The sequence below is a fragment of the Marmota flaviventris genome, chromosome 6, assembly GCF_047511675.1.
Source record: "Marmota flaviventris isolate mMarFla1 chromosome 6, mMarFla1.hap1, whole genome shotgun sequence".
Lineage (NCBI taxonomy): Eukaryota > Metazoa > Chordata > Mammalia > Rodentia > Sciuridae > Marmota > Marmota flaviventris.
Genome location: NC_092503.1, coordinates 151036618 through 151062761, shown reverse-complemented (window position 1 = coordinate 151062761; position 26144 = coordinate 151036618). Strand labels below are relative to the sequence as shown.

The following is a 26144-nucleotide window of genomic DNA, read 5'->3' as shown; positions in this document are numbered from 1 at the left end:
CGCCCCCGCCGCCGCAGCCGCGCGCCCCGCCCCCGCCATTTCCGCGGCTGCGCAGGCCCGGGCTCAGGGACAGGCGGGGCGAGGTTCGGGGGAAGGAGGAGCGCCCCTGAGGGGCGAGGAGTGGGCGGGGCGCCGGCAGGAGGGGCGCTCGGGGGCGGGGCGAGGGAGGACAGGGGCCCTCCGGGGGCGTGGCCTCTAGGGTGGGGCACTCCGGGGAGGGGCGGGGCAGGAGGCGCGGAAGGAGGAGGGGCTATCCGGCGGGGCGGGGCCTCGGGGGAGTAGGAGGGGCCCTTTGGCGGGAGCTCCGCGGGAGGAGGGACGCGGGCAAAGACAGGCAGCCGGGGACCCGAGAGGTGAGTCCTGGGGCGCCCTGAGTGAGCCGGGAGGAGAGTGGTGCCTGGAGTGCCTGCGCCCCTGGAAGCCTTCCCGAATTCGCGAACCGGGAGCGCGGATGCCATCCGCGCCCTGAAATGGGGTCAAGGAACCTAAGCGAGAAGTAGTACTAAAGAGGTCAGGTAGCGCACGGTCCTTGAATCCAAGATTTCAAGAGAACGCACGAAGCACTGTTTATATTGGTGAGTTTTAAGAAAAGAGAAAACTGCCAAAATAGTGACTTGTGCCCTTGGGGCAGGGAAAGCTGGGAGTCGTGAATATTCTAAGGCCTGCTCAGTGGTGTGTTAACTAGCGTGTGCATTTGTAAAAAGCTTCACCAAGCCCTTACTCAAAATTTGTGTGACTTAGGGAAGTCACTCAATCCAACAAAATATTAAAATGTAACTAAAGTAGAAATAGGGTTTATTTTTTTAAGGTGAAGGAGGACCTGGGCGACCGATGAGCACATTTGAAATTAACTTTTATGAGAAGGGATCATTGTGAAATTTGCCTTTTCTGATTCTGGTACTTTGCGTTTATATCGTGTTGAGAAACATTATTTCTTAAGAAATGACCTAGACAAGTGGAGTACACGTTAAGAAGCTGTTAGAATTAAGAAGTGATGATATTTATGATATTAATATAGATCAAGTCTGTGAAAAAGGAATGGAGTCTTGTAATTCCGGATTGCTCTAGTGAATGATATAGACTGTGCTTCCCATTTAGTTTCAGTAAAGAACTTCTGTAGGAGGGATCTCTGGACTCAGGGGTCCAGTTCCTGCAACTCTCTTGCTTTTGTGTACCCAATATAATCGAACACTTCCCAGGGCCTCTCAGAAAACTGTCCCCTTCTGATATCTTCAAGGCCTTGCAAAAGCCACTTGTTAACAAGTATTTGTTGAAAAGTGAATCCTGAAATATGCCTTTTCCTTTAATCCTAAGCACACTGATGCCAAATTGTGCAACAAAAGGGGAACTTTTTCCTGAAATTCTTGCTTTTATGCAAATTTGCTATTCATGAATAAATCATTAAGTTTGAGCTGCCAATAATAACATGCTAGTTCAATCCAAACCAAATTAGCTTCGCTAATGATTTAAAGGGAATTTTGGAATTGTGGTGTTTGTCCTTAATATTGCAAAATTGAAAGGACATTTTCCTCTACATTCTGATAGACCTACAGGTATGTTTATATGTTCTTTTTCTCAGTTCCCTTTGTGTGCATTTTCCCATGCAAAAAATAAGCTAGGAGAAAATTATTTTAAAATACAGATTATGATGAACAAATGAGATACTGAACTCCTGCATGTATTTTGCCTCCTTCTTGAAACCCCACCAATAACAGAATTTAATCCTCATATCTGATGATTAAGAGTTGAGAGTATATTGATGGGAAACCAGGACAATTGGCAGAGCTTGGAGTTGAATTAGTGAGTTCATGAAAATTTTATAAATGAGAGAAACCGGTACAGAATCAAAAGTTGTGAAGAAAAGGAAAAGTAATCATAGAATACTATATTGTTAAACTTTGAACCTACCTAGTTATAATGTACACACCAAATATTTCAACAAAAGTATGTTGCGAGTATATTTGAAAAATAGGAAAGATGAGAAGGATGGTGTGTGTGTGTGTGTGTGTGTGTGTGTGTGTGTGAATGAATGAATGTGTGCCTGGAATTTGTAAGAGAGGTAAATGCTCATCTTCTCTAGATGCTACCTAGAAATGAACAAATTAAGAAGATACAAAATAAACATGCAAATTTAAGATAGCATGACCCAGCTAAAAGAGTTAAAGATGGTTGCCTCTCATGGGGAAAAAGGACTGCTTATTTCATAGCAAATCTGTTAAACTCTTCAAATTGTGTATACTATAATATTGATGAAAACTAAAACATAAATATGAAAATTTTTAAAATTAAGATGCTAGAAAAAATTCTAAGTTTATGAATGTTACTGTGTGATGTCTGATTTTTTTTCTACCTTTTTGAAGCTTAAATCCTTCTCTTTTACTGTAGTGTTAAGGTATAATTCAATTTATTTAAAGATCTTTCCTAATGTGTAACATGAGTTATGCCTCTATCATCAGACTCACTGAAAAGTAATTTTTTGCATGACTTTCTGTTGAATTGTGAAATATTTGTTAGAAGCCATACTCCCAAGGATACTAGGTTTTCATTGAGTTTAGTAGTAGAATTGCAGGGTCCTTAAATAACAACATTGCACATATTTTCCATTTAGGAATTGGAGATATCTGCCTGTAGACAAAGGTGTCTATTATACACAATGAGTGATACAAGAACTTCACTTGATATTGAAGAGTACCCCGATTGGGAGGTACAGAAAAACCGAATACTAACCCTGGAAGAATGGCAGGACAAGTGGGTGACCCACAAAATTGGATTTCATCAAGAACAAGGACATCAGTAAGATATGTTTGTTCTATGAAAAAGAAATTCTGTATCACACACTGATTTTGAAACAGAAATAATAATATCAGTTGTTAGACTGATTTTTAAGAGGCACATTTTTAGTTTGTCATACGTATCAATTCTGAAATCAGAATGCATCTGTGGCATGTCATAATTGAATTGGCAATCTGTTTTCTTCCAATAGAGTACAAACAATGATGCGACTTACAACTGAAGGCATCTTAGATTTATGATATGTCTTTCTTTATAAAATTGCTGGTAGCAAGGCTGGGGGGCTGTGGCTCAGTGGTAGAGCACTCACCTGGCCCGTGTGAGGCACTGAGTTTGATCCTCAGCATCACATAAAAGTAAAATTAAGGTATTGTATCCACCTACAATTAAAAACTACATATAAAACCAAATTGCTGGTAGCCTCTATCTATGGTCATGCAGGCCTATATAAAGCAGATGCTGAAGTACCATCTCTCTATACTCCAAAGTGGGGGTGTTTTGACAGATTTCCAATCACATGTATTCTATTGTTCTTCTGTATGGTGAAGAAGAGAGAGGAAGAGAAAATATGGGAGCTAGAATATCAAGCAACTTCTTAGCAGCAGTATTTGTCTTTGTAGAAGCAATGACAAATTACGGAACCCATTTGAGTTAAGTGATCATTATAGACAATCTTTGTTCTAGGCCAACACCCCACTATCCAAAAGATGTTGTTTTCATTATCATTATTATTATCACTTTTTCAGTGAATAGAAATTGAGGCATCATCCCAGAACATTGTTATAGATCACCTCTGCCTTAGGGGTGGCCTTAGAAGAGCCACGTGTCTGTAGAGGAAATTAAACTGTAAGAGTTAAAGTTATTTAGAGAAATTTCCATAAAACAGTTGTTGAAAACTCCACAGGTTCAGAGGCTCCCTCTCCACAACACTTTCTTTGTTAAGTATACATGTGAAAATTAATACAGAATTTTCAAAACACATTGACCAAGAAAAATAAAATTTTTTTAATTTTAATTACGGATCAGGAAAACCCAGTGTGTAAGTCATTTATTACTAGAAGGATGACTAAACCAGTTACTTAACTGTCCTGTTCATTCATATGTAAAGTGAATGTTATAATAACATTACCTACTCATTAAGATTTCAGAGAATTTTAAATGAGGTGATGCATAAAAAGTCATCTGTGTGTACATCACATTTTTTTCTCTCTCCGCAGGCTGTTAAAGAAACATTTGGATACTTTTCTTAAAAGGGAGAGTGGACTAAGAGTATTTTTCCCTCTTTGTGGAAAAGCTGTTGAGATGAAATGGTAGGAAGAGATTTCCATCAACATACTGGTCTTTCACGATAAATTCTTTGAGTGAATATTTAACAGGATATAGGTTGAAAAGTGGCACATGTCTGTAATCCCAGCTACTTGGGAGACTGAGGCAGGAGGATGGTCAAGGCCAGCCTGGGCAATTTAGTGAAACCCTGTCTCAAAAAATAAAAGGGCTGGAGATGTAGCTCAGTGGGAGAGCACCCATGGGTTCAATCCCCAGTACCAAAAAAAAAAAAAAAAAAAAAAAAAAAAATCTTCAAACAGTAATAAAGGAAGCAGACACAGGTTTTTTGCATTACATTTCAAAGGAAAAAAATTAGTTTGGAACCAGCAGGGGAGAAAACCCAGTATCTTTGAGCATGGTTTCATTATTGTAGGTAGTTGAGGAATTAACCTAAATTAACTTTAGGTATTTGAAATAGAGATAAACAGAAAATTTTAAAATGTCTTATAAGTTTTTGGCAGGACAGTGTTTATGGTCCACTGTGCAGCTCAGCTCACTCTCTCACTATGAGCAAATAAAAATTTTTGTAATGACAAGGCGTGGTGGCATACACCTACAATCCAGCTACTCAGAAGGGTGAGGCAAGAAGATTGAAAGTTCAAGGCTACCCAGGGTAACTGCTTAATGAGACCCTGTCTTTAAGGAATAAAAAGGGAGAGGGGCTGAGTGTCTGATTACATGCCTGTAATCTCAGTGGCTCCAGAGGCTGAGACAGGAGGATCGCAAGTTCAAAGCCAGCCTCAGCAATAGTGAGGCGCTAAGCAACTCAGTGAGACACTGTCTCTAAATAAAACACAAAATAGGGCTGGGGATGTGCCTTAGTGGCCGAGTGCCCCTGAGTTCAATCCCTGGCACCACCCCACCACCAAGAAAAAAAAAAAAAAAAAGGAAAAGATACTGGGGATGTAGCTTAAGGGTAGAGCACTTGCTTAGCCATGTAGGAAGTCCTGGGGTCCAATCCTCACACTGTCCAAAAACAAGAGAGTTTTTTTAATCATGAATCATTGTTATAAAATCAGTGATGCATAAAATATTCCTTGCAAGTAATTCCTACAAAAATAATTCACATTAATTAATAAGCCACTGTTACTGTGGGTTACCCTAAAGTCAGGAACCTGGAATTTGTTTTCTATACAGAACTCTGTTTTAATAATACACACACACACACACACACACACACACACACACACACACACAACACAAGCTTACCTGCCAAGACATCTTCATTTTTAAGCTTAAATGTTGAGAAATTTGATCATTAAGTAGGAAAGAAAAAAGACTACTAAATGCAAAATATAGTAAAGGCAAAATAGAGTAAAAATGTTCTGTTCCCTCTATCATCAGTGACTATCCATGGAGGAAAGGTGTATTTATAGTTGGTTTTTCAATAAAGATGGCAAAATTTTGACAGCTCTCGCTCTTTCAACTTATAGATAAGAGTGTATGTTAAGGGCTGAGGATATACCTCAGTTGGTAGAGTGCTTGCCTCACATGCACAAGGCCCTGGGTTCAATTCCCAGCACCACAAAGGGAGGGGGAGAGAGAGAGAGAGAATATGTTAAATGGGTGCTGTGGCTTAAGATCCAATGTGGCCATGAACTTGAGAACATTTCTCTCTATCGTTAGACATAGGGGTTGACCACCTCACTGAACCAGAAGACAGAGTTACTTTGGAAACTATTTGCAAATAGTTTATATTAACTCTATTAACAATATGAGGAATAAACCAGTTAAGTGTGGTTGTTGAATATTTTTTGGTCTAAAGCCATTTGGAGCTGGGACTGTAGCTCAGTGGTAGAGCACTTGCTAGCATGCACAGAACCCTGGGTCCAATCCCCAGCACTGCAAAATATAATAACAATGACATATCAGAACTGAGCTACTGTGGTGGCATGTAAGTTATTATATTAGAGAAATTTTCATTTATTTAACTAGGTCCATGTTCGAAATCTATATAGACATCAGAGTGAATAGATCAACTTGACCATAAGCATCAAAATGAAATGTTTAAGCTATTTAGGCTTTTGTTTTTATTTTGTTTTGTTTTAATGCCACTCTGTTGTAGAACATGCTTCATTTTTCCACGTGTTGAATGAGGGGAAAAATGTAGTCAATTTGGATACTTTCTTTGTTTATATTGTATAATTTCAAAAAATGCATTTTTTGAAAATGAAAATTAAAAAATATCCCCTGTGTATTAGTTCACAAATTTCCTAGGAAATACAAGAGAAGCAGTTAGTATGTTTCATTTTGGAACTGCAAACAGTTCATGCTCTGCCCTGGTTGAAAGGATGTACTCTTGTGTAGATAATAGGTAACAGTCAGTCTTGTTCTTGTTTTGAAAATGTGAATTTTGTTCTAACTCAACTGATATTCTGGGGAACAATTAGAGGACTGTATGATTTTTCCATTTGCTTTCTGGTGATTTCGTCTGCAAGAAACATTAGGCAAAAGCAGAAGAGTGCTCCAATGTGTGCTGAGCAGACAGCACGTGCCTGCGCACACACCCCAGCACCACCTGCAGCCTCAGTTTACCCCAGGTGCTATGAGCCTATGTTGTGCTCGCCAGGTACTGCAACTTTCCATTTGGTTTCCAGTAACACTCCTCCATCACTTCACAATAATTCACCAATCGCAGCCCTGCCAGTGCCCACCTCTACAAGAAAACTTTAGGTCTTTTTCAAGGGGAAGTGCCATGTGGCAGTATTTATCTATTCTTAACCATTTCACATGTGTGAACCCATTATTGTCAGGTTCCTGCCTTGTTTCTGTTTACTGTGGCACTATACAGTTTTTAAATGTCGTTCCCTAACCCCCACATTTCCATCAGCCATGTGACTACATGGCCTGCACAATTTTGCATACTGTAGCAATTTTTAGGAAAGCATGTGTCACACTGCAGCAGAACTGACTATTCTTATGTAATTGGACCTAACCTTATTACTGTGCCAAGGTATTTATGCTGTTGATTGTGGGAAACCAACCTCACCCATGACTGAGTCACACTCCCTGGCTGGGTGCTGAGGCGCTCAGTCACATAAATGTGGCAGAGCTTTCCCACCCTTCTTAGGTCCGAGGGTCGGTGTCTCGTGCATGGGTGTATCTTGCTACAGCCCCATGGGTGAAGCTATGCTCACCTGTTCCTTTGTAATATAATCCCTTGCCCTGTTTAGGATAGAATCTTCCATGGAAGTGCCTTGTGTGTGTCCCCTTCTCTTACTGTACCCTTGGGTGCGGCCTACCCAGGTGTCAATCAACCTGCTGACAGTGGACACCATGAAGATATAGACTCAGCCCCCTGAAACCTGACTCCTTGCCTCATTTGAATACTTTGCCTCAATAAAAGGGGTCAGCGCATGCTCTCGCCCTCTCTCTTCCTGAGGACCCTTAAGGTCAAAGGAGCCGTCACAGTATTTGTGTCTCTCGTGTGGTTATTTTGCGCAGCCCAGTCAGCCCAGTTTACCTGGAGTGACCCTTGAGCCTTTAAGTCGCGAGATCAGAAACCCAGCAGTTGATACTATTTTCTCCAGTGTCCAAGATCCCAAAACTGTGATTTCTATAATTAGCTTGCCAGGAAAATGTTAGTTGCATATGCTGATAAAAAAATTTAGGATATTTGTTATAAATAAATGGAAATGAGATAATTATAGAAATGGAAGCTAATGTTCTAGAGCTGTGTGCTCCAATATAGTAGCTACTCATCACAGTGGCTTTATATGTTTAAACTAAATAAAATTTAAAAATCAGTTCCCCCAAAAAAAAATTTTCAGTTCCTCTGTGAGACCGCTATTTGGTAGCCAACGAGTTAATGGCCACTGCACTGAGCCGCACAGATATAGACCTGTCCTCCACACGCATTGGTTTAATGGAAAGCATGGATTTAGGGACATTGAAAGCATTTCCTCAAGTCAGATACATAGGTTTAAATCAATACTCAACATTCCAAATTTTATTTTTTACTAAAGTCATATAAATCAACTTTGCAGAAATCTACTTAACAGGAGGTTTGAAAGTACATAGATCCCCCTTTCAAGTCTTGTGGAACCTCATGAACCTAAATATATATGAATCCCTTAAAAGTAAAGAAAACATGTTTATTGAGGTATATGCCTTTATTTAGTATTTTATTTGGATTGTAAGTATAAATATGTTGTTTTTTGTAGGTTTGCTGACCGGGGACACAGTGTAGTTGGTGTGGAAATCAGTGAACTTGGGATACGGGAATTTTTTATGGAGCAAAACCTCTCTTACTCAGAAGAACCAATTGCTGAAATTCCTGGCACCAAAGTATTTAAGGTTTGTTTTGATCTTGGTAAGTAATTATATACAGTAAGGAGCTAGGGCCTCAAAATATAGATGGTAGCTAGCAAAATAAATAAATAAATATATATATATATATATATTTATAAATATATATATATAAATATATATATATAAATATAAATATATAAATATAAATATATATATATATATATATATATATATATATATATTGGCGTAGAGAAATACAAAAGCTGAGGTCAAAGTCTCTCTGTACTCCACTGCACTGAGCCGCACAGTTTGGTTTGGTCTGTGTGTGTGTGTGTGTGTGTGTGTGTGTGTACGTGTACGCATGCACGCATACACACTAGGTGTTGGACTGGAACACAGGGCCTCATGTATGCTAGGCAAATGCTCTACCACTGAACTATACCCCTAACCTTTTATTTTTCTATTTCTCCTTCTCCTCCTTCTTTTTAAATTAATAGTCCTTTTCTGAGAATCTATTAGGTGGCAAAACCTGTGTATCAGACATTGAAGAAATAAAAGATGATATAGTCTCTGCCCTAAAAAATCTCTTAGCTTAAGAGAAAAAAGAAACAGAAACGAAACTACATAATGCATGGAACAAACTTAAAGACCTAGGGGATTAAGGGAATGACAGGGAGTGACCCAGCCCAGCTTGGGGTACACACTGACTCATGGTGACAAGCCTGGGAAAAGGCAAGGCTTGAGTCCCTGATCTCAGATGCCCCCGGAAGTCAGCACTGCTTCTGCACAGTGGGGTTTAAGTAGCATCAGGACAGGGCCAGATTTCCATTAGAGATAGATCACCTTTACGCCTTCATGGGAATTTACTTGAAGGGAGGTAGCCTCTCAATAGGAGGGTGTGGCAGTGGCCCAGGAAGGAGATCTCAAAGGCCTGGGGGAGGAGAATGAGGCATGGAGAGCATACAGGATGAATTAAAGCAACATTTGCAGTGTCACTGGCAGGGTTTGGAGACTGAGCGGGGATAAAGGGGGTGATGGGTTCCATTTCTAGCTCGGGTAACTAACTAGTCAGGTGGTAGAGAATAAAGCAGCAAGTTGAAGAGCAGAGAAAATGAGTTCTATTCTGGGGATGATGAGTTGAAGGATACGAAAGGGGTGGTGTTAGGGCTGGAGACGATGGCTTTGGGGGTTGTCATCACCCTGATCCAGTGGAACAATGCCTCTAGTTTGCAGTAATAATAGAGAAATAAACAAACCCACCCAGATGACAGCAGAGGCTGATTTTAAGAGGGAGTCAGCCACTTGTGTTTAGCAGAGACTCAAAGGCTGCAGAAGAGCAGGAAAACATGATAGTGGGGGAAAGGCCTCCTGGTGTGTACTGACCGGAGGCTGTTGGCCTGGGGATGTGCGAGGTGGGCATCTAGGATGGCCATCCTGTGTGGCTGGTTGGGGAGTGTATTTGATTTGCTGTGGTAGGTCAGAGTTGGAGGGGCTGGTGGTAGGTGTCAGGGAAGCTGGCAGTCATTAACCAGGTAGACCCAGGTTGTGGTTCAGAGTCATGTTGTCATAAATGGCCTGGCTGTTGTCCATTTGTATACCCAGTCTCTCACAAATTCTCTTCTAAATATTGAAATTTATTGCTCAGTTCAGTACAAGACTTGATAACACTTTGCTTTAAAGTTACCCCACCTCCAACCCGTTCTCAATCATGTAGGAATTCTGGGAGTTTGCTTAGTCCAAAGAAGCTAGGCCTGCTTCCAGACTCCCTCTTAGGGCAGTGCTTTCCAGCCCTGGCTGCACATTTAAAATCATCCATGAGTCTTTTAAAAATTCCCAAGTCTCACCCAAGTCAATTAAATTGGAGTCTTCTGGGGCAGGAGCGTCAATACTGGTTAAAGCTGCCCAGGGATTCCAGTCTGCAACCAAAGTAGAGATCCACTGGCTGTTTTTCCAGCCTCCAGCATCCCCTACCCTCTGGACGACCCCCACAGAGCTTCCAAGCTGGTGTTCAAGACCTTCTCTCCTCTACTTGGGAACCTGTACTGGTGCCTTGGTTCCGGTCGAATCTGGTGCATCCTGATGCACCTTTCTTACACGGCCCTCCCCCGCACTCCCAGCTCCCAGACTTCTCAGGTCTGCATCGTGTTGCTCTCCCTGGAGTGCACCCCCAGCCCCCCACTTTGATGTCAGCAGATACATCAAGACGCCATCTGAGGCTCCCTCTTGTTCAACCTGCCCCAAGGATCCCGGAAAGCCCCTTGCTCTGTCTTCTGTGTTCACAATGTCCTCGGGCACACACCATGACCAAACTGGCCATCTGTTTCTCTGTCATCCTGTTTCTCTGCAGTCAGAGACTGAGTCAAACTCACATGCATTACCTAGAGTTCAGGATAGGTCCCCTCCTATCACCCAAGTGCTCAGTCAACAAGTGCTCATGGTGGAGTGATTGAGAAATGGGGGAGGCAGCACAAACACACTTTTCCTGAATAACATTTTAAATATGTATGAGTGGAGTCATCAAGAGAACAAACAATAATAAATGCACTTTCACACTGTTGGTAGGACTGTACATTAATATAACCACTGTGGAGAAGAGTATGGAGGTTTCTCAAAAGGTTAGGCATGGAACTACCATATGACCAGCTATCCCCCTCTTTGGTATTTATCCTGAAGAATCAAAATCATCATACTATTGAGGTATATGCACACCATGTTTATAGCAGCACAATTCACAATAGCCAAACTATAGAACCAACCTACGTATTTGTCAATAGATGAATAGATAAAGAAAATGTGGTATTTATTCAGCCATAAGAAAAATGAGAGTACATCACTAGCAGGAAAGTGAATGGAACTTGAGGCCATTAGGTTAAGCGAAATAAGCCAAACTCAGAAGGTCAATGGTTGTGTTTTCTTTCATATATGGAAGCTAGAGAGGAAAAAGAGAAAGAAGGTTGTGGTGGGGGGTGGATCTTATGAAAAATGGAGGGAGATCAGAGCAGGGGGTGGGAGAAGGGAAGGGAAGGGGGAACTGCTGTGGAGTGATATTGGCCAAATTGTACTGTTATATTAGGTGCAAGTACAAACAGGTAAGTCAAATCCCATCACTGTGTACAACCATAATGCACCAATTAAAAAATCTGTCTTGGGCTGGGGATGTGGCTCAAGCGGTAGTGCACTCGCCTGGCATGTGTGCGGCCCGGGTTCGATCCTCAGCACCACATACAAACAAAGATGTTGTGTCCGCCGAAAACTGAAAAATAAATTTTAAAAAATAAATAAATAAAAAAATCTGTCTATATCAGCAGGCCTGATTGAGCTGCAAATTTATCTATAGCAGGGCAAAAATGTCAGGACCCTACTCAAGTAAGCATTACTAGAATTTTACCTCAAAACATATAATATGTCAGGGCTGGGGTTGTGGCTCAGTGGTAGAGCGCTCGCCTGGCATGTGTGAGGCACTGGGTTTGATCCTCAGCACAACATAAAAATAAATAAATTAAATAAAGGTATTGTGTCCATCTACAACTAAATATATATATAAATATAATACCTCACTGATCTTTAGGGTTGTACTCTATGATTTTCCTCTTTGAGTTGGTCCTAAAGAACCCAACACAGGTTTTAAAAGAGTAAATAAGGTACATTAAATTAATTAATTGTAAATTAATTAATTGTAAATTAAACTACATTAAAATTGCTGTGTTTACTATGTATTTCATTCTCTCTCTGCCACCTTTGCTTTTTTGGAACTTCTTTTTCTTCTTTGGCATTCAAATACACCTTAACTAAGTAGAAAAAATTTTTTCATTGTTTCATTACAGAGTTCTTCCGGGAATATTTCATTGTACTGTTGCAGCATTTTTGACCTTCCCAGGTAAGACTGAATTCTACATCTATGCTTTCAAAACAGTGGGTGCTGGCCAGGGGCTGGGGGTCTTCTCGTCACTTCTGCCTGTTGGTGTAAACTCCATGAGGCACTGATTTGAATCTCTGTTCTGCAGTTATTTTTCTTATAGACTCCTTATCTGTCCATTAATATTCTCGGAGAGCTCCCAAACTAGGAGATAGCTCCCAAACCCAGGCAAATAGGAAAAGGTAGGGGGAGTGAGATAGTGTCTTCTACCCTGCTCCTGGCCTGCGCAGAAGTGAACGGCTAGGTTCACCAGCAAACAAGATCCCATCTGAAATTTCTGATAGCTGAGCCAGAGGCTGGGAGCAGAGTTGTCAGACATTGTCCTTCATTTCTCCTTGTGTTTCTGAGTCATAAAATAATAGGGAAACCGCTGCCACAGGCTCTTAAACTATAAGGAAATGGACAGCCCCCCCACACCCGGATCAGCATACCCCTGGAGTCCGTGAAGAAAAGCAGACCTGAGATCCTAATCCCTTGATGCTGGGTGAGGCACCAGCGTGTGCCATGGGGAACTGGTACATCTTGTTCAGGATTTGACTTTTCATACATAAAATGTTGCAATTTCTCCCTCTGTCTTTCTGGTAGAGCAAATATTGGCAAATTTGACAGGATTTGGGATAGAGGAGCATTAGTGGCCATTAATCCAGGTGATCGCAAATGGTAAGTGATTTGGATTTTGTTTTTTGTTTCTTTCTTTCTTTCTTTTTTTTTTTTTTACAAACCCACTGAGTTTCAGGAAACTGTAGGATTTCACTCTAGGAACCTAGGTATAAGGCTGTGGCTCTGTCACTTTTATGCTGTGTTGCCCTGGTCAAAGTACTCAACTTCTCTTGGCCTCTGTGTTTACTCCTCTGCAAACATGGAATATCGCTGCACACCATCCTCATTGCCTCACTAATATGGCCCAGTAACACCTCTTGGATACTTGCCCTCTGTCAGGTGTTGTTTGACATATTTAATTCACCTGTATTAGCCAGGTTTCTTTTGCTGGGACAAAATGCCTGAGATAAATCAATTCAAAGGAAGAAGGATTTACTGAGGCTCACAAAGGTCTCAGTTCATGGTCACTTGGCCAGATTGCCCGCACACCTGTGGTAAGGCAAACATCATGACAAAGCATGTGGCGGAGGAAAACTGCTCACCTCATCTTAGTCAGGAAGCACAGAGGACAGAGAAGGGGCTGAGGTCAGCTCAAGGGCACACCCACAACAACCTACTTCCTCCACACCGGCCCAGCTTCCTGAAGCTCCCTCCACCAGCAGTAGCCCATTAAGCAATGAATTCATACATGATAAACCCACCGAGGTCAGAGCCCTTGTGATCCAGTCACCTCCAAAGGCCCCTCCTCCCAACATTGCCACATTCGAGACCAAGACTCCAGCACGTGAGCTTTGGGGGACACTCCAGATCAAACCGTAAGTCCATCTGAAGGTCTGGGAGGGATGCGTTGTCTTTACTCCATTACAGTGATGAGGAGACCAAGCTCAAGGAGACTAAATTACTCATCAGTTAGTACAGACGGAGCTGAGCTCTAACCCTCATTGTTGTGGCTTTAAAATCCACACCCTACATCTGACCACCTCAAAGCGTGGGTGTTAACGGAAATTAAATATGTGGAAAGTGCCTTATTTAATTCTTCAGTTCCTACTATGTTCTAAATTTATACTATGTCCAGTGTTGGGGGAAATGACTGAATAAATTGTACCTGGCCTTTGCCCTTATGATTTTTATATTTCCAGCCCTGTTCTTTCCCCCAAATATCTACACCACAGTTCCAATGTCTGCTTTGCCTTTCACATGGGACTCAAGTGTCCTTTATCAACTCAGAGCATCACCTGAGACGCTTTTTTCTCCATAAAACACCACTCTCAGGTACTAAACTCAATTCTGATAAATGTCAAAACTTCCCATTCTGGCAGGATGTGCCTCCTCTTCTTTGAGGCATTGGTTTGCCTGGCGAAACCCACAAGGCAATGAGGAGCAAACTGGATGTCAAGGGCAGGCAAGGGCAGACCAGGTGTGGCATGTCCGGCTCTTTCCCCAGGGCGTGGCATGGTGTGATTCTTACCGTGAGTAAGATTCTCTGATAAAGCAGCACACTGTGCACAGCAGCACAATGCACGCTTGCCAAGCACCACCGCCTAGCTTTCCTCCTCTCCTAATTCCGTTCCCAAGTGGAGCCACCTGGTTGTTCCCCTCACCATCCTGCCCCAGGCCCAGCCCCGGCTCCTGGTTCATCTACTGATGGGCCAATTGGGGTCCTGTCCCCCCTCTGGACCAAGACATAGCTGGAAAGTGGTGTCACCTGCTCCCTGCAAGGACCATTCCAGCAGCACTCATGGCTTGGGTCACAGTTGGAGGACTTTAATCTCATGCCACCTTGAATGCTTTTTGGGGGCCGGGAGTGGCGGGTACTCGGGACTGAACTCGGGGCTACTCAGCCACTGAGCCCTATCCCCAGCCCTATTTTGTGTTTCAGAGATAGGGTCTCACTGAGTTGCTCAGGGCCTCTCCATTGCTGAGGCTGGCTTTGCACTTGCAATCCTCCTGCCGCAGCCTCCCAAGCCCCTGGGATTTCTGGTGTGTGCCACCGTGCCCACTTTAATGTTTTTTTTTCTTCTTTTTTCTTTTGTGTTGGCAGTGCTGGGGAATCAAACCAAGGGCCTCAGGCATGTGCTCTTCCCAGCCCCACCTTGAGTTTTTACCTGCATGGAGGTCTTGTCTCTCCCAGCAGATTAGAGGAAAAGGGTTGAGTTTGAATCTCCTACACATGCCCTGGAGGAGGGGCCAGGCACCTAGGACACTTGTTAAACTGCAGCATCCTCGGCCTCACAGCAAACCTGCTGAGTCAACCTGTGGACAGAGCTCAGCATCTGTCCTTTCAGTGAGTGTGTGCCCGGGTGACACTGAGCCCTGACCTGGCCTGGGAGCCACCTCCTTGAGCACTGTGGCAACGCAGTCCTTTGGAGCAGCCTGCAACTTGGCTCTTTTTCCTCGCCCACTTTAGACAGGGCCATAATTTGCTGGACCCATTTCCTGCATTTAGAATGAGAACTAACTTGGGTGTGTTGATGAAAATGAGCGCGGGCTTCCTGCCCTGCCTCAGGTCCCCAGAGGAATGTATCCTAAACCTTTCTGTGTCCTCTTTAGCTATGTGGATATCATGTTGTCCCTACTGAGAGAAAGGTTTCAGTACCTCCTGGCTGTTCTTTCTTATGATCCAACAAAACATGCAGGTAAAGCTGGTTTTATTTTTTCCCCCTAATATTCTGTTTAATTCTCTGACATGAATAAGAATTTTTGGGTCTAATTTATTTCAAGAGAAACATATTACTTGTATGCATGAAGATAATTCTACTTTGGGCTAATGGGAATGATCATTTTTTTTTGTATTCCCATATTATACATGTTTTTCATATATTCCTTTCACATTTTATATATTATTTATACTCAAACTATAGCTGAAAAGGAAAATGGACGATCCTAATATACAAGAGAAACCTCGTAAGTGCTGGAGTGGAAGGAAGGGGAGATCTGGTCACCCTGCCATGGATACTGCATAGCCATACCATCGTGGTGTGGCAGTGCGCCAGTCAGGTGCTTATGCACACACACAGGTGCCCCCTCACAGGACCAGCTGGGGAAGAAGTGATAGGGTGGGCAGAAAATCTCTAAACCTAAACTTTACAATTTATCTATTGCATCCCATTATGGCTCCCTTGTTTTGAATCTATGAACGGGGTGTTTTCTCCTAGACTCATTTTGTCTGGACACTGAAACTTAACATTTGTCATGTCCGGACTTTAATTTTCAGGGAGAAGTGAAAACCAAATACATAGGCTTTTAATTTTTAAGAATCCCCTTTTGGATTTTTAGTCGAGTTTTTTAAAAAGAGCCTTGTTATATAAATATTTGCATATGTTAGTCTTTTTTTTCTGTCTGAATAAATTAGGTCTAAAAAAACTCATTAAGAGATGAGATCCAGTGCCCCTAATTAAGTCTGAGACAGTTGGATGGAAATAGAAGCTATTGCAGGCAGAAGTTAGTTCTGCTAACCTGATCTGAATTCCATTCATGAACAGAGGCCTCAGAAGGGCCCGTGGGAAGGAGACGCAGCGGGCTCTGTCTAGGGGTGGAGTCTCTCTTAAAAGGCAAAGGGAAGGTTCCTAGTAAACTCTGTGCCCCACAGCGGAGGAGGAGGAGCATACAGAAAGTGAGTGGGTGCAGGAGGTAGAAAATCAGTGCCCAGAAGACAAGAAACCCCAAAGGAATTTACTAATGGACTCCACCCTGATTTCCATGTTCTCAAGATCCATGCTGGCTCAGCCTCTATTTTATCTACACTCGAATGGATATGTAACAAGGTCATTCCCTCAATATCCCAGTTTTCTTCTTTGTATGAGATATGCAAAAAAAAAAAAAAAAAATACAAAAAACAAAACAAAAAAAAAAACAGAACATGCACATCCTCACCTATTTGGATGACGGAGTTGTGTATAGAGCAGGTACAACTGGGCCACGGGGAACAGGTGGAGGTAGGCCTGGGGCGCTCATTGCTCTTCAGAGTCGGGTTTATAGGAATCATTCTTCATCCTGTTTCTCTTTTTCCTAGGCCCACCATTTTATGTGCCAGATACTGAAATTCAAAGGTTGTTTGGTAAGTTAGGCTCTAACTTTTTAAGTCCACGGTTAACTGTTTTGAGCTGTTAGTAAACTATTAGTATGTGATTAAAGCCTATGAAATTTAAAAGACAAAGACCATTTTATTGAAAACCGTTGTCTCCTAGAAAAGGAACCAATCTCTATAACATGGCTTTTTGGCTATACGCTTGGTGTTAAAACATTTGAACTCTTCTACAGAGGTGGTATGTTAACTGTTGCTCTTGGGAGTTTTAATTGATAACAATTCAGAGCCCAGAGTTTGTCCTTAGCATTTCCTATTTTGCATTAAACAGAAGAGAAAGAGCCTCAGTGCACACTCCCTTTAAAATCATGTGAAGTGTTTTTAGAAGCACCCTCATGACATTCTTCAGTTTTTCCCCACATTTTTTATTGGTGCGTTATATAGTTGTATGTAAGAGCAGGGCCTGCTGTAACATATTCACACGTGTGCACACAATGTGTCAGTATAATTTGTCCAGCGTCACTCCCTGGCACTCCCCCTTTCCTCTCCTCCTCCTTCCCCTCGGTCCCTTTCCTCTACTGATCTCCCTTTGATTTTCATGAGACCCCCCACCACCACCACCTTTCTTCTCCTTTTTCCTCCCCAGCTTCCACATATGAGAGAAAAATGCGACCCTTGACCTTCTGAGTTTGGTTGATATCACTTAATATAATATTCTCAAGTTCCATCCATTTCCCTGCAAATGACATGATTTCTCTTTTCATTGTGGCTGGATAAGCTCCATGTGTATATGTACCACAGTTTCTTTATTCATCTGTCCATTGATGGACACCTGGGCTGGTTCTATAGTTTAACTATTGCTTCACAGAATTTTGACGTGTGACCCTTTCTCGTTTTAGGTACAAAATGCAATATTCTTTGCCTTGAGAAGGTCGACACTTTTGAAGAAAGACATAAAACTTGGGGAATTGACTACATCTTTGAAAAATTGTATCTACTTACCGAAAAGTAAATGAAATATAACTAAAATAAGTCATGTGGTTTTGAAAATCATGCTAAGCCTTAAAAATAGGTGTTTTAAAATTTTTTAAATTTCTCATAAGTCAAATCATAGATCATTGCTCAAAAAGTGCATATAAATTTTTAGGGGAAAACTCGTACTTAAATGTTAAGGTAGCTCCTTTACAGAGGAGTATATAACTGGGGGCAAAATGTTAACCTGTGAGTCTTAAAGATTTTTAAGAATATTTTTTTGTAGTCAGCATGTATTCCTTGTATAATTAAAAGATAAAATAAATAATGCATATAACCTACTGACTGGAAAAATTCGCATTTTTATGAAATTTAGAATCATGGAAGAAATGTAACGATTTAATAGGGTTCAAAGTAGTACAAAGCTTATGCAAAAGATGAGCTTTTACTATAAGCAACCATCTTATCCTGAAATCCTAGAATTCACTGTAACATTTTCTCTACACGTAACAAAATCAAGAAACAGATTTTTTAAAACTTAATTAAACCAACCTATATGGGACAAATGTTTTCTTTCCCCAAACTAAGAAGAGCTGGCACAGTGACACATGCCTATAATCCAGTGGCTCCAGAGGCTGAGATAGGAGGATTGCAAGTTCAAAGCCAGCCTCAGCAACTTACCAAGGCCCTAAGCAACTCAGTGAGACCCAGTCTCTAAGTAAAATACAAAAAGGGCTGGGGATGTGGATCACAAGTTAAGTGTCCCTGGATTCAATCCCCAGTATCAAAAAAAAAAAAAAATTCTCATTTCCCCGAGCCCTGCCCCCAGGCCACAGTGTGGGCTCAGAGCCACACATACCCACACATACCACAGCCAGTTGAGTGAAACAAGAGTGGACCACTGACCCAGGCTGGGCCAATCTGATTCTCTTTTGAGATTTTTGGACTTGGGGCTGAAACAGTAAAACAGTAAGCTGAATGCAGAGAGGGTGAAACTGTAACATGGACCAGGAGCTCTGGGGCAGCCACATCTCACCTAGACATCTGAGAAACAGAATACTGATCCGCAGAAAGGAAAAAAAAAAAAAAAGCAGAGATGCAAATAGGAGAGAGACCACAGGTGTCCTTGTCTCTGTTTTCACGTTCCCAGAGCCAGGCGCAAGAGTGTCCTGCCATGTGATAACGCCCGCTTCTCCTGCAGGAGCTGGAGTTGGTTTCTGTAACTTGTACCCAAAGAATCTTAAATGAGATAATCTTATATAGTCAATCTTTCATGTAATGTGTGTCCTCATTGGAAGAACTTTTTTAAAAGTCTCAAGATAGAAGATATAGGGCTGGGGATGTGGCTCAAGCGGTAGCGCGCTCGCCTGGCATGCGTGGGGCGCTGGGTTCGATCCTCAGCACCACATACAAACAAGATGTTGTGTCCGCCGAAAACTAAAAAATAAATATTAAAAAATTCTCTCTCTCTCTCTCTCTCAAAAAAAAAAAAAGATAGAAGGTATACATTGTTTTACAGCAATTGAATTATTCTCAGACTTTTCTAAAAATGCCTTTTATTTCATTTTGTACTTTAAATAACAGAGGATCTGAACCATGATTCATTAACTGCCTTGCCCTTGCCTACACAGGGTTATGATGTCCAACGTAGGTATTCAAAGTTATCATTAGCAGTCTGGAGGAAACAAGAAAAGAATGTAATAGTCTGTGTGGGTGAGTGGGGAAGTAGAAGCACAAAGAGATAGGACCAAAGCTTTCATGCTGACCTAGGTCAAGCCAGGGATTTGGCATCATGAACAGTTAATGGTCAGAGGACCACAGAAGGTAGCCTGAAAGATGTACCTGTGAGAGAGTTCCCAAATAAAGGGACTCCTGTGCAAATAGAAACCTAACCCACAGAGATGTTAGTCCAAGTAATTTACCTGTTCACAACTGTAGCTACGCCTATCACTATTTTATCCTCATAATAGGAACAATCTAGATGTATGCTCATTTATATACATATATATATAAGTGCATGGCACACACTCAAAGATCTTTCAAAGAAAGATTTCTACTAAATGCTTTTTAAAACTCAAAATTGTCTTGCTGAACATGGTGACACATGCTATAATCCCAGCTATTTGGAAGGCTGAGGCACGAGGATCACAAGTTCAAGGCCAGCCTGGGCAATTTAGAGAGACCCTGTCTCAAAATAAAAAGTATTGGCAATGTTGCTTCATAGTAGAGTATTTATTTGCCTAGCATGTGCTAGACCCTGGGTTTGATTCCCCAAATACTGCAAAATAAATAATAATAATAGTCTTTAATCCTTATAGCTCTGACTTTTTAGCACTTCTTATCTGATGTGCTTTATTTTTTGCCAAACATTGTATTACAGATTCACCAGAGTAGGGCTGAAGTTGTGCCTTAGGGGTAGAGCACTCGCCTAGCAAGTGTGAGGCACATGAATTTGATCCTTAGCACCACATAAATAAATAAAATGTCCATCTACAACTAAAAAAATATTTAAAAAAAATTCACCAGAGTGGCAGAGTTAATGTAGATAAGATAGGATTCCATACAGGTACCTTAAGCACAGTCACTCTGCTGTGTGTGACAAATAGTCATGTTCCAGATTTCTTAATTATATATAACTTTAATGTTCAAATTGAAAATATGCCTGAAAATCTGTTAACCAGTGGAGTGTGTTTTCTTGTTTGTTTTATTTTGGGCACTGGGTATTGAACACAGGGGTGCTCAACTAAGCCACAATAACCAGTTCTATTTGTATTTTATTTAGAGACAGGTCTCACTGAGTTGCTTAGGGCTTCACTAAGTTGCTGAGGCTGACTTAGAACTCGAGATCCTCTTGCCTCAGCCTTCCGAGCTGCTGGGATTACAGGCGTGAGTAACCAATGGATGTTGATAGAAATTGGTTTCACTAGTGGTGAGACCTGTCAACAGAAGGTAGAGGAGAATGGTCAAGGGAAGTGGTATTTAGAAATCAGATACTAGCAATTATTTATACATAAATAATAAAAATGATACCCTGGAAATTTGGAAGGTATAGGAAAGTCTAAGAAGGACAAACAAAAACAACCAAATCTTATTGCTTGAGATGATACTGAAAAGATGGAGATGTGCTTTCTTACTTTTTTGTCCACTTACATATGTGTGCTTTGACAAAAAGTTTCAATCAACCTGGATACAGGTTTGTTGTTTTGTTTTTGGGATATTGGGAATTGAACCCCGGGGCACTTAACAATACCCCCAGCCTCTTTGAGACAGACTAAGTTGCCCAGGCTAGACTCCAACTTGAGGTCTTCCTGCCTCAGCCTACTGAATAGCCCAGTCACTAAATATTTTACCAAGAACAAAATTTGGTTTTGATGGTGCTGGAGATTGAATCCGGGGCCTCAGGCGTGCTGAGCATGTGTTCTGCCCCAGCCCAACATTTTTTGACAGCTGTATTTCCCCTGTCACTGTAGTCAGCATTCATTCAGCAAATGTAGATACAGGCACTTGGATACAGTGCTGAGTAAAACCAGGTGTGGGACTCTCATCTCTTCAGAGATAGGCGTGAAAGAAATCGGGAATGAAGATAAGGTGCAGTTTTAAGAGTGTATTACAAAAAAGCCTTCTGGACTCCATATCTTCAGTTAAGTAGGAACAGAGACAGTGTAAAAGGAGGGAATGCTGGCTTCTGTTGACAGGAACCCCAGTCTAGAAACCGCAGCTACTCCATGGGGCATCAGCAAAGGCCAAAGATAACAGTAGCCAAGAGTGCCAGCCAGGATATGGTGACCCTAAATCACCAAAGGACTTAATTGAGAAAACCTTAATCCCCAATCAAATGCCACAAGTTATATTCCTACATGTCAAATTTACCACTGGATCCTCGACAGTAAATTATGAGGGTAAATTGGGTGTCACAAAGCTTTCCATCACGACTATGCTGTCCAACTAATGCAGTAGAGCAATTACTATGGACATATTTGTTTATTTATTTATTATATTTATTTATTTGGAATCAGAGATTGAACCCCAGGGTGCACTTAAACACTGAGCCACATCCCCAGCCCTTGTGAATTTTTATTTTGAAACAGGGTCTCACTAAGTTGCTTAGGGGCTTGAAAAGTTGCTGAGGCTGGCTTTGAACTTGGGATCCTCTTGCCTCAGCCTCCCCAGTCGCTGGGGTTACAGGCATGCACCCCGGAGCCCAGCTCTGTGGACATTATTGCAGCTTGCTGTGATTTGTCTTCTGAACATCTGCCTCTTTGTATTTCCCTGAGGCCTTGATTAGGCTGCAGCCCCAAGGGCTGACAAAGCTGGTGGTGCAGTACTATTAGTTGCCTCACGGGGGCAACAAAGGATCAAGAAGGTGGTAGGATTAGCAGGTAGTGTGCAGAGGAGTTGAGCCCTCCGGCTCCTCCCTCTTAGAAGTCTGGCAGGACAAGGCTGAAGGGTCAAAGCTCAGCTATAGTCAACAAAGAATTGAGATCTTTGAATATTTTTAAAAGAATGTTGGAGCAGAGACATGTTAGAGCAAGTCAAGGATCCACAGAGTCAGTCTGGGAAGCATCTTGAGAAGGTAACATCTCAGCACATACCTGGCCTGCATTTGTGCTGCTCTGAGGGTAGCAGCCAGCCTTATGTGACTGCCACCGGCCACATGTGACTAATGAGCACTTGAAAGGGAGCTAATCTGAACTGGAATGTGCTGTAAGTGAACAATACACACTGGATTTTACTTATGACACACAAAAGAAAGAGTATAACATCTCGTTGATATTTTTTGTAATGATTAAAAAATCAAAGTGACAATATTTGTATATTTGGGGTTAAATAAAATATACACTTAAATTAATATCACTAGTTTCTTTTATTTTATAAAGTGTGGCGACAAAAAAATTAGCATGATATAATGTAGCGCTCATATTTCTTTGAGGCAACACTGGTTCTAAAAATATTCCATTTTTTGATGTTCTGAATGGTACTTCTTGACTAAGAAATTACTTCTAGAAGAACTCTCTATTGGGTGTGTTTTAAGTGGATAATTTAGTTGGAATGGAAATGTATTCTGAAATTACGGAACTGAGTTGGTTGTGGTATTCTAATATACAATCTTTGAATCATGTAACAAGTAATAAGGAAATGTTCTTTCTTGTCTTACATTAAATTTCTCTCCCGGGGTTTTAACAGGTGATAGAACCCTGTGTTCTCAGAAGTCTAGGAAATAAAAGGGTCACTGGTTATGACTGGGATCTCTAACTGAACAGAATGTCAAGGGCCTCACTCGAGTAAGACATTTGGGTAAAAACATCCTGCAAATGGAAGACTGTAATCGATTCTTTTTGCTTTCAGTCCTACCTGAGATTGGAATACTGGAACCTGTTGGTATTTGATGGACTCACCATAGTGCATTGGTTCTCAGACGTGACTGTATGTTATAATCAGCTGGGGGGCCTTTACAAATCCCAGCAGCCCAGACCACACCCCAGAGCAGCTAAATCTCTGGGGATGAAGCTCAGCCACTTGCTAGCCATGTGACCCTAGACATGATATTGAACCTCTATGAACGCTATTGTAGAAAATGGGTGATGAAAATAATATACCATATAGGATTGTCATGAGGTTTAAAAGAGATAACCTATGTAAACCCTTTTTATAAAAAAGGCAGGCATGGAGCAAATTTCTATAGTAATTGTTAACAGCTTTATCATTTTATATTTCTTCCTCTGGAAGGCATTCTCAGCCGTGGCTCTCCACCTGAAAGCCACAAGCCTAGTGTGTTGGAGTATTGATTGTCCTATAACCTTCCTTCTTCCGCATGCAAATTCATTTTATAAGTATTCAGGAAACATCTGCTTTACTACAAACGTCTTAAAACACACCAAAGAAGTGCGCACACCATCTCACTTTCTTAGAGTTTTAACCTTGACGTGTCTGTGTTCTCCCAGCCGGGTCACACCTAATATGAAGGAACCATGGGACTCCAGCGCTGGAATACTGGGTTCTACTTCCTGCTTTGTCCTTTATGGGCTGAAGAACAGGGACACCCTGTCCTCCATGGCTGTGCTTCCTCCCCTGTTAAATGCAGGGGATCCACCCACGGCTGAGGGTTACCGGTCTGCACAAAAAAATGCCCACGTGAATTCGTCCCGGAAACGTCCACACAGGCAGAAACGCCGCGCGCCCACCAGGGGGCGGTAGGTCGCGGTCAGCCACCCGCGGCGCTCGACGTCAGGGCGGACGCCCCGCCCAGTGACCGTGACCGCGGGCTGCGCGGGGGCAGCGTCCAGCCCGGGACAGCGCGCCATGGGGGAGGAGGCCTCGGGCGGCGGGGAGACGCCGCCGGGGCTGGTGCGCGAGGCCGAGATCAGCTTGCTCGAGTGCAAGGTGTGCTTTGAGAGGTTCGGCCACAGCCAGCAGCGGCGCCCGCGCAACCTGGCCTGCGGCCACGTGGTCTGCCTGGCCTGCGTGGCCGCCCTGGCACACCCGCGGACCCTGGCCCTCGAGTGCCCCTTCTGCCGGCGAGCCTGCCGCGCCTGCGACACCAGCGACTGCCTGCCCGTGCTGCACCTGCTGGAGCTCCTGGGCTCCACCCTTCACCGGTCCCCAGCCGCCCCCTGCGCCGCCCCCTGCATCCCCGGGGCCCTTAGCTGCCACCATGCCTTTGGCGGGTGGGGGACCCTGGTCAACCCCACGGGTCTGGCACTTTGTCCCAAGACAGGACGGGTCGTGGTGGTGCACGACGGCAAGAGGCGGGTCAAGATCTTTGACTCAGGGGGAGGATGTGTGCATCAATTTGGAGAGAAAGGTGACGCCGCCCGAGACATTAGGTACCCACTGGACGTCACCGTCACCAATGACTGCCACGTGGTTGTCACCGACGCTGGCGACCGGTCCATCAAAGTGTTTGATTTTTTTGGCCAGATCAAGCTCGTCATCGGAGGCCAGTTCTCCTTACCTTGGGGTGTGGAGACCACCCCTCAGAATGGGGTCCTGGTAACCGATGCGGAAGGAGGGTCTCTGCACCTGCTGGAAGTCGACTTCCTGGAAGGAGCCCTTCAGAGAACAGAAAGGTTGCAAGCTCATCTGAGCAGTCCCCGAGGGGTGGCAGTGTCTTGGCTCACTGGGGCTGTCGCGGTCCTAGAGCATCCGTCGGCCCTGGGACCCGGGGCCTGCAGTACCAGAGTGAAGGTGTTTAGCTCAAGTATGCAACTGATCGGCCAGGTGGATACCTTTGGGCTGAGCCTCTTCTTTCCCTCCAGAGTTACTGCTTCGGCTGTGACCTTTGATCACCAGGGGAATGTGGTGGTGACAGACACCTCCGGTCCAGCTATCCTGTGCCTAGGGAAACCTGAAGAGTTCCCAGGATTGAAGCCCATGGTCACTCAGGGCCTTTCCCATCCTGTGGCACTGACCTTCACCAAGGAGAATTCTCTTCTTGTGCTGGACACTGCATCTCATTCTGTAAAAGTCTATAAAGCTGACTGGGGGTAATGGGGTGAGGCGGGGATCCTGGGGCCTGGAGTCAGAAGACCTTGTGCTGTCACTAGCAAATTGTTTAACCCTGGATAAGTCACTTGACTCATCCATGGAAACTGCCTGGCAGAATTACAAAACCTGGGCCAGTTATTAAAGAATAATAATTAAATCCAGCCTTATTGAATGTATACTCCCAGTCTAAGAAATTTGCAAATATTATTTCACTTAATTCTTAATAGCCAGTGAGGTAATGTCTATTTTTAGTCCCATTTTAGAGATGAGAAAACAGACCCAGAGAGTTTATGTGGCTTCCCCAACATCACATTTACTTACAGTAATAGTCACAATGTCAACTCAATTTTAACTTGATTCCAAACCCCTTGCTCTTAAATAAGATATCAGATCTGGGAAAAATATGTGAATGAGCATTGTTGCTATGGGCACTCTGTTTACAAGTAACTAATTATTTTAGATGCACAAAGAAAAAAGATTTTAGAGAGTTGGGGAGAAAAAGGATTTTGTAGTGAGCCTCAGTTTTCACACCTCTAATGCCACATTAGATGAAGTTACTGCTGCTCTTGAGTCACTTGAATAAGTAAATCAATTGACCTGGTGGAAAAGGTACACGTGACTTTTAGTAGCAGTGACTCCTCATCTGTAGGCACTCAGAACATGCCTCTTGGTTGGCAGACAGAGGCCTGCAGAACACTACATCCTAGTGAGAGACAGAATGATACTCCTGTTTCCTCTTTATGTTAATAAGTCAACATAATTTGCTTGCCACTTTATAGT

General features: G+C 42.7%; 2 protein-coding genes across 4 annotated transcripts; both read left to right on the top strand.

Annotated features, from left to right (window-relative positions):
* Nucleotides 1-276: 276 nt before the first annotated feature.
* Tpmt (thiopurine S-methyltransferase) lies at nucleotides 277-18220 on the top strand. Of its 3 annotated transcripts, none has more exons than XM_027948326.2 (9): nucleotides 277-353; nucleotides 2609-2793; nucleotides 4008-4100; nucleotides 8280-8412; nucleotides 12192-12244; nucleotides 12869-12943; nucleotides 15434-15519; nucleotides 16896-16940; nucleotides 17807-18220. In XM_027948326.2, exons 2-9 carry the CDS (start codon nucleotides 2654-2656, stop codon nucleotides 17917-17919), a joined length of 738 nt encoding a protein of 245 aa, XP_027804127.1. In that variant the 5' UTR covers nucleotides 277-353; nucleotides 2609-2653; the 3' UTR covers nucleotides 17920-18220. The 3 variants fall into 3 exon arrangements, with proteins under 3 accessions (XP_027804127.1, XP_027804126.1, XP_027804128.1); XM_027948325.2 differs by lacking the exon at nucleotides 277-353 and adding an exon at nucleotides 361-575; XM_027948327.2 differs by lacking the exons at nucleotides 277-353; nucleotides 4008-4100 and adding an exon at nucleotides 361-575.
* A 5959-nt stretch (nucleotides 18221-24179) lies between these two features.
* On the top strand, nucleotides 24180-25487 carry Nhlrc1 (NHL repeat containing E3 ubiquitin protein ligase 1). Its single transcript, XM_027948264.2, has one exon. The coding sequence runs from the start codon at nucleotides 24180-24182 to the stop codon at nucleotides 25365-25367; it is 1188 nt and encodes a 395-aa protein (XP_027804065.1). The 3' UTR covers nucleotides 25368-25487.
* Nucleotides 25488-26144: the final 657 nt, after the last annotated feature.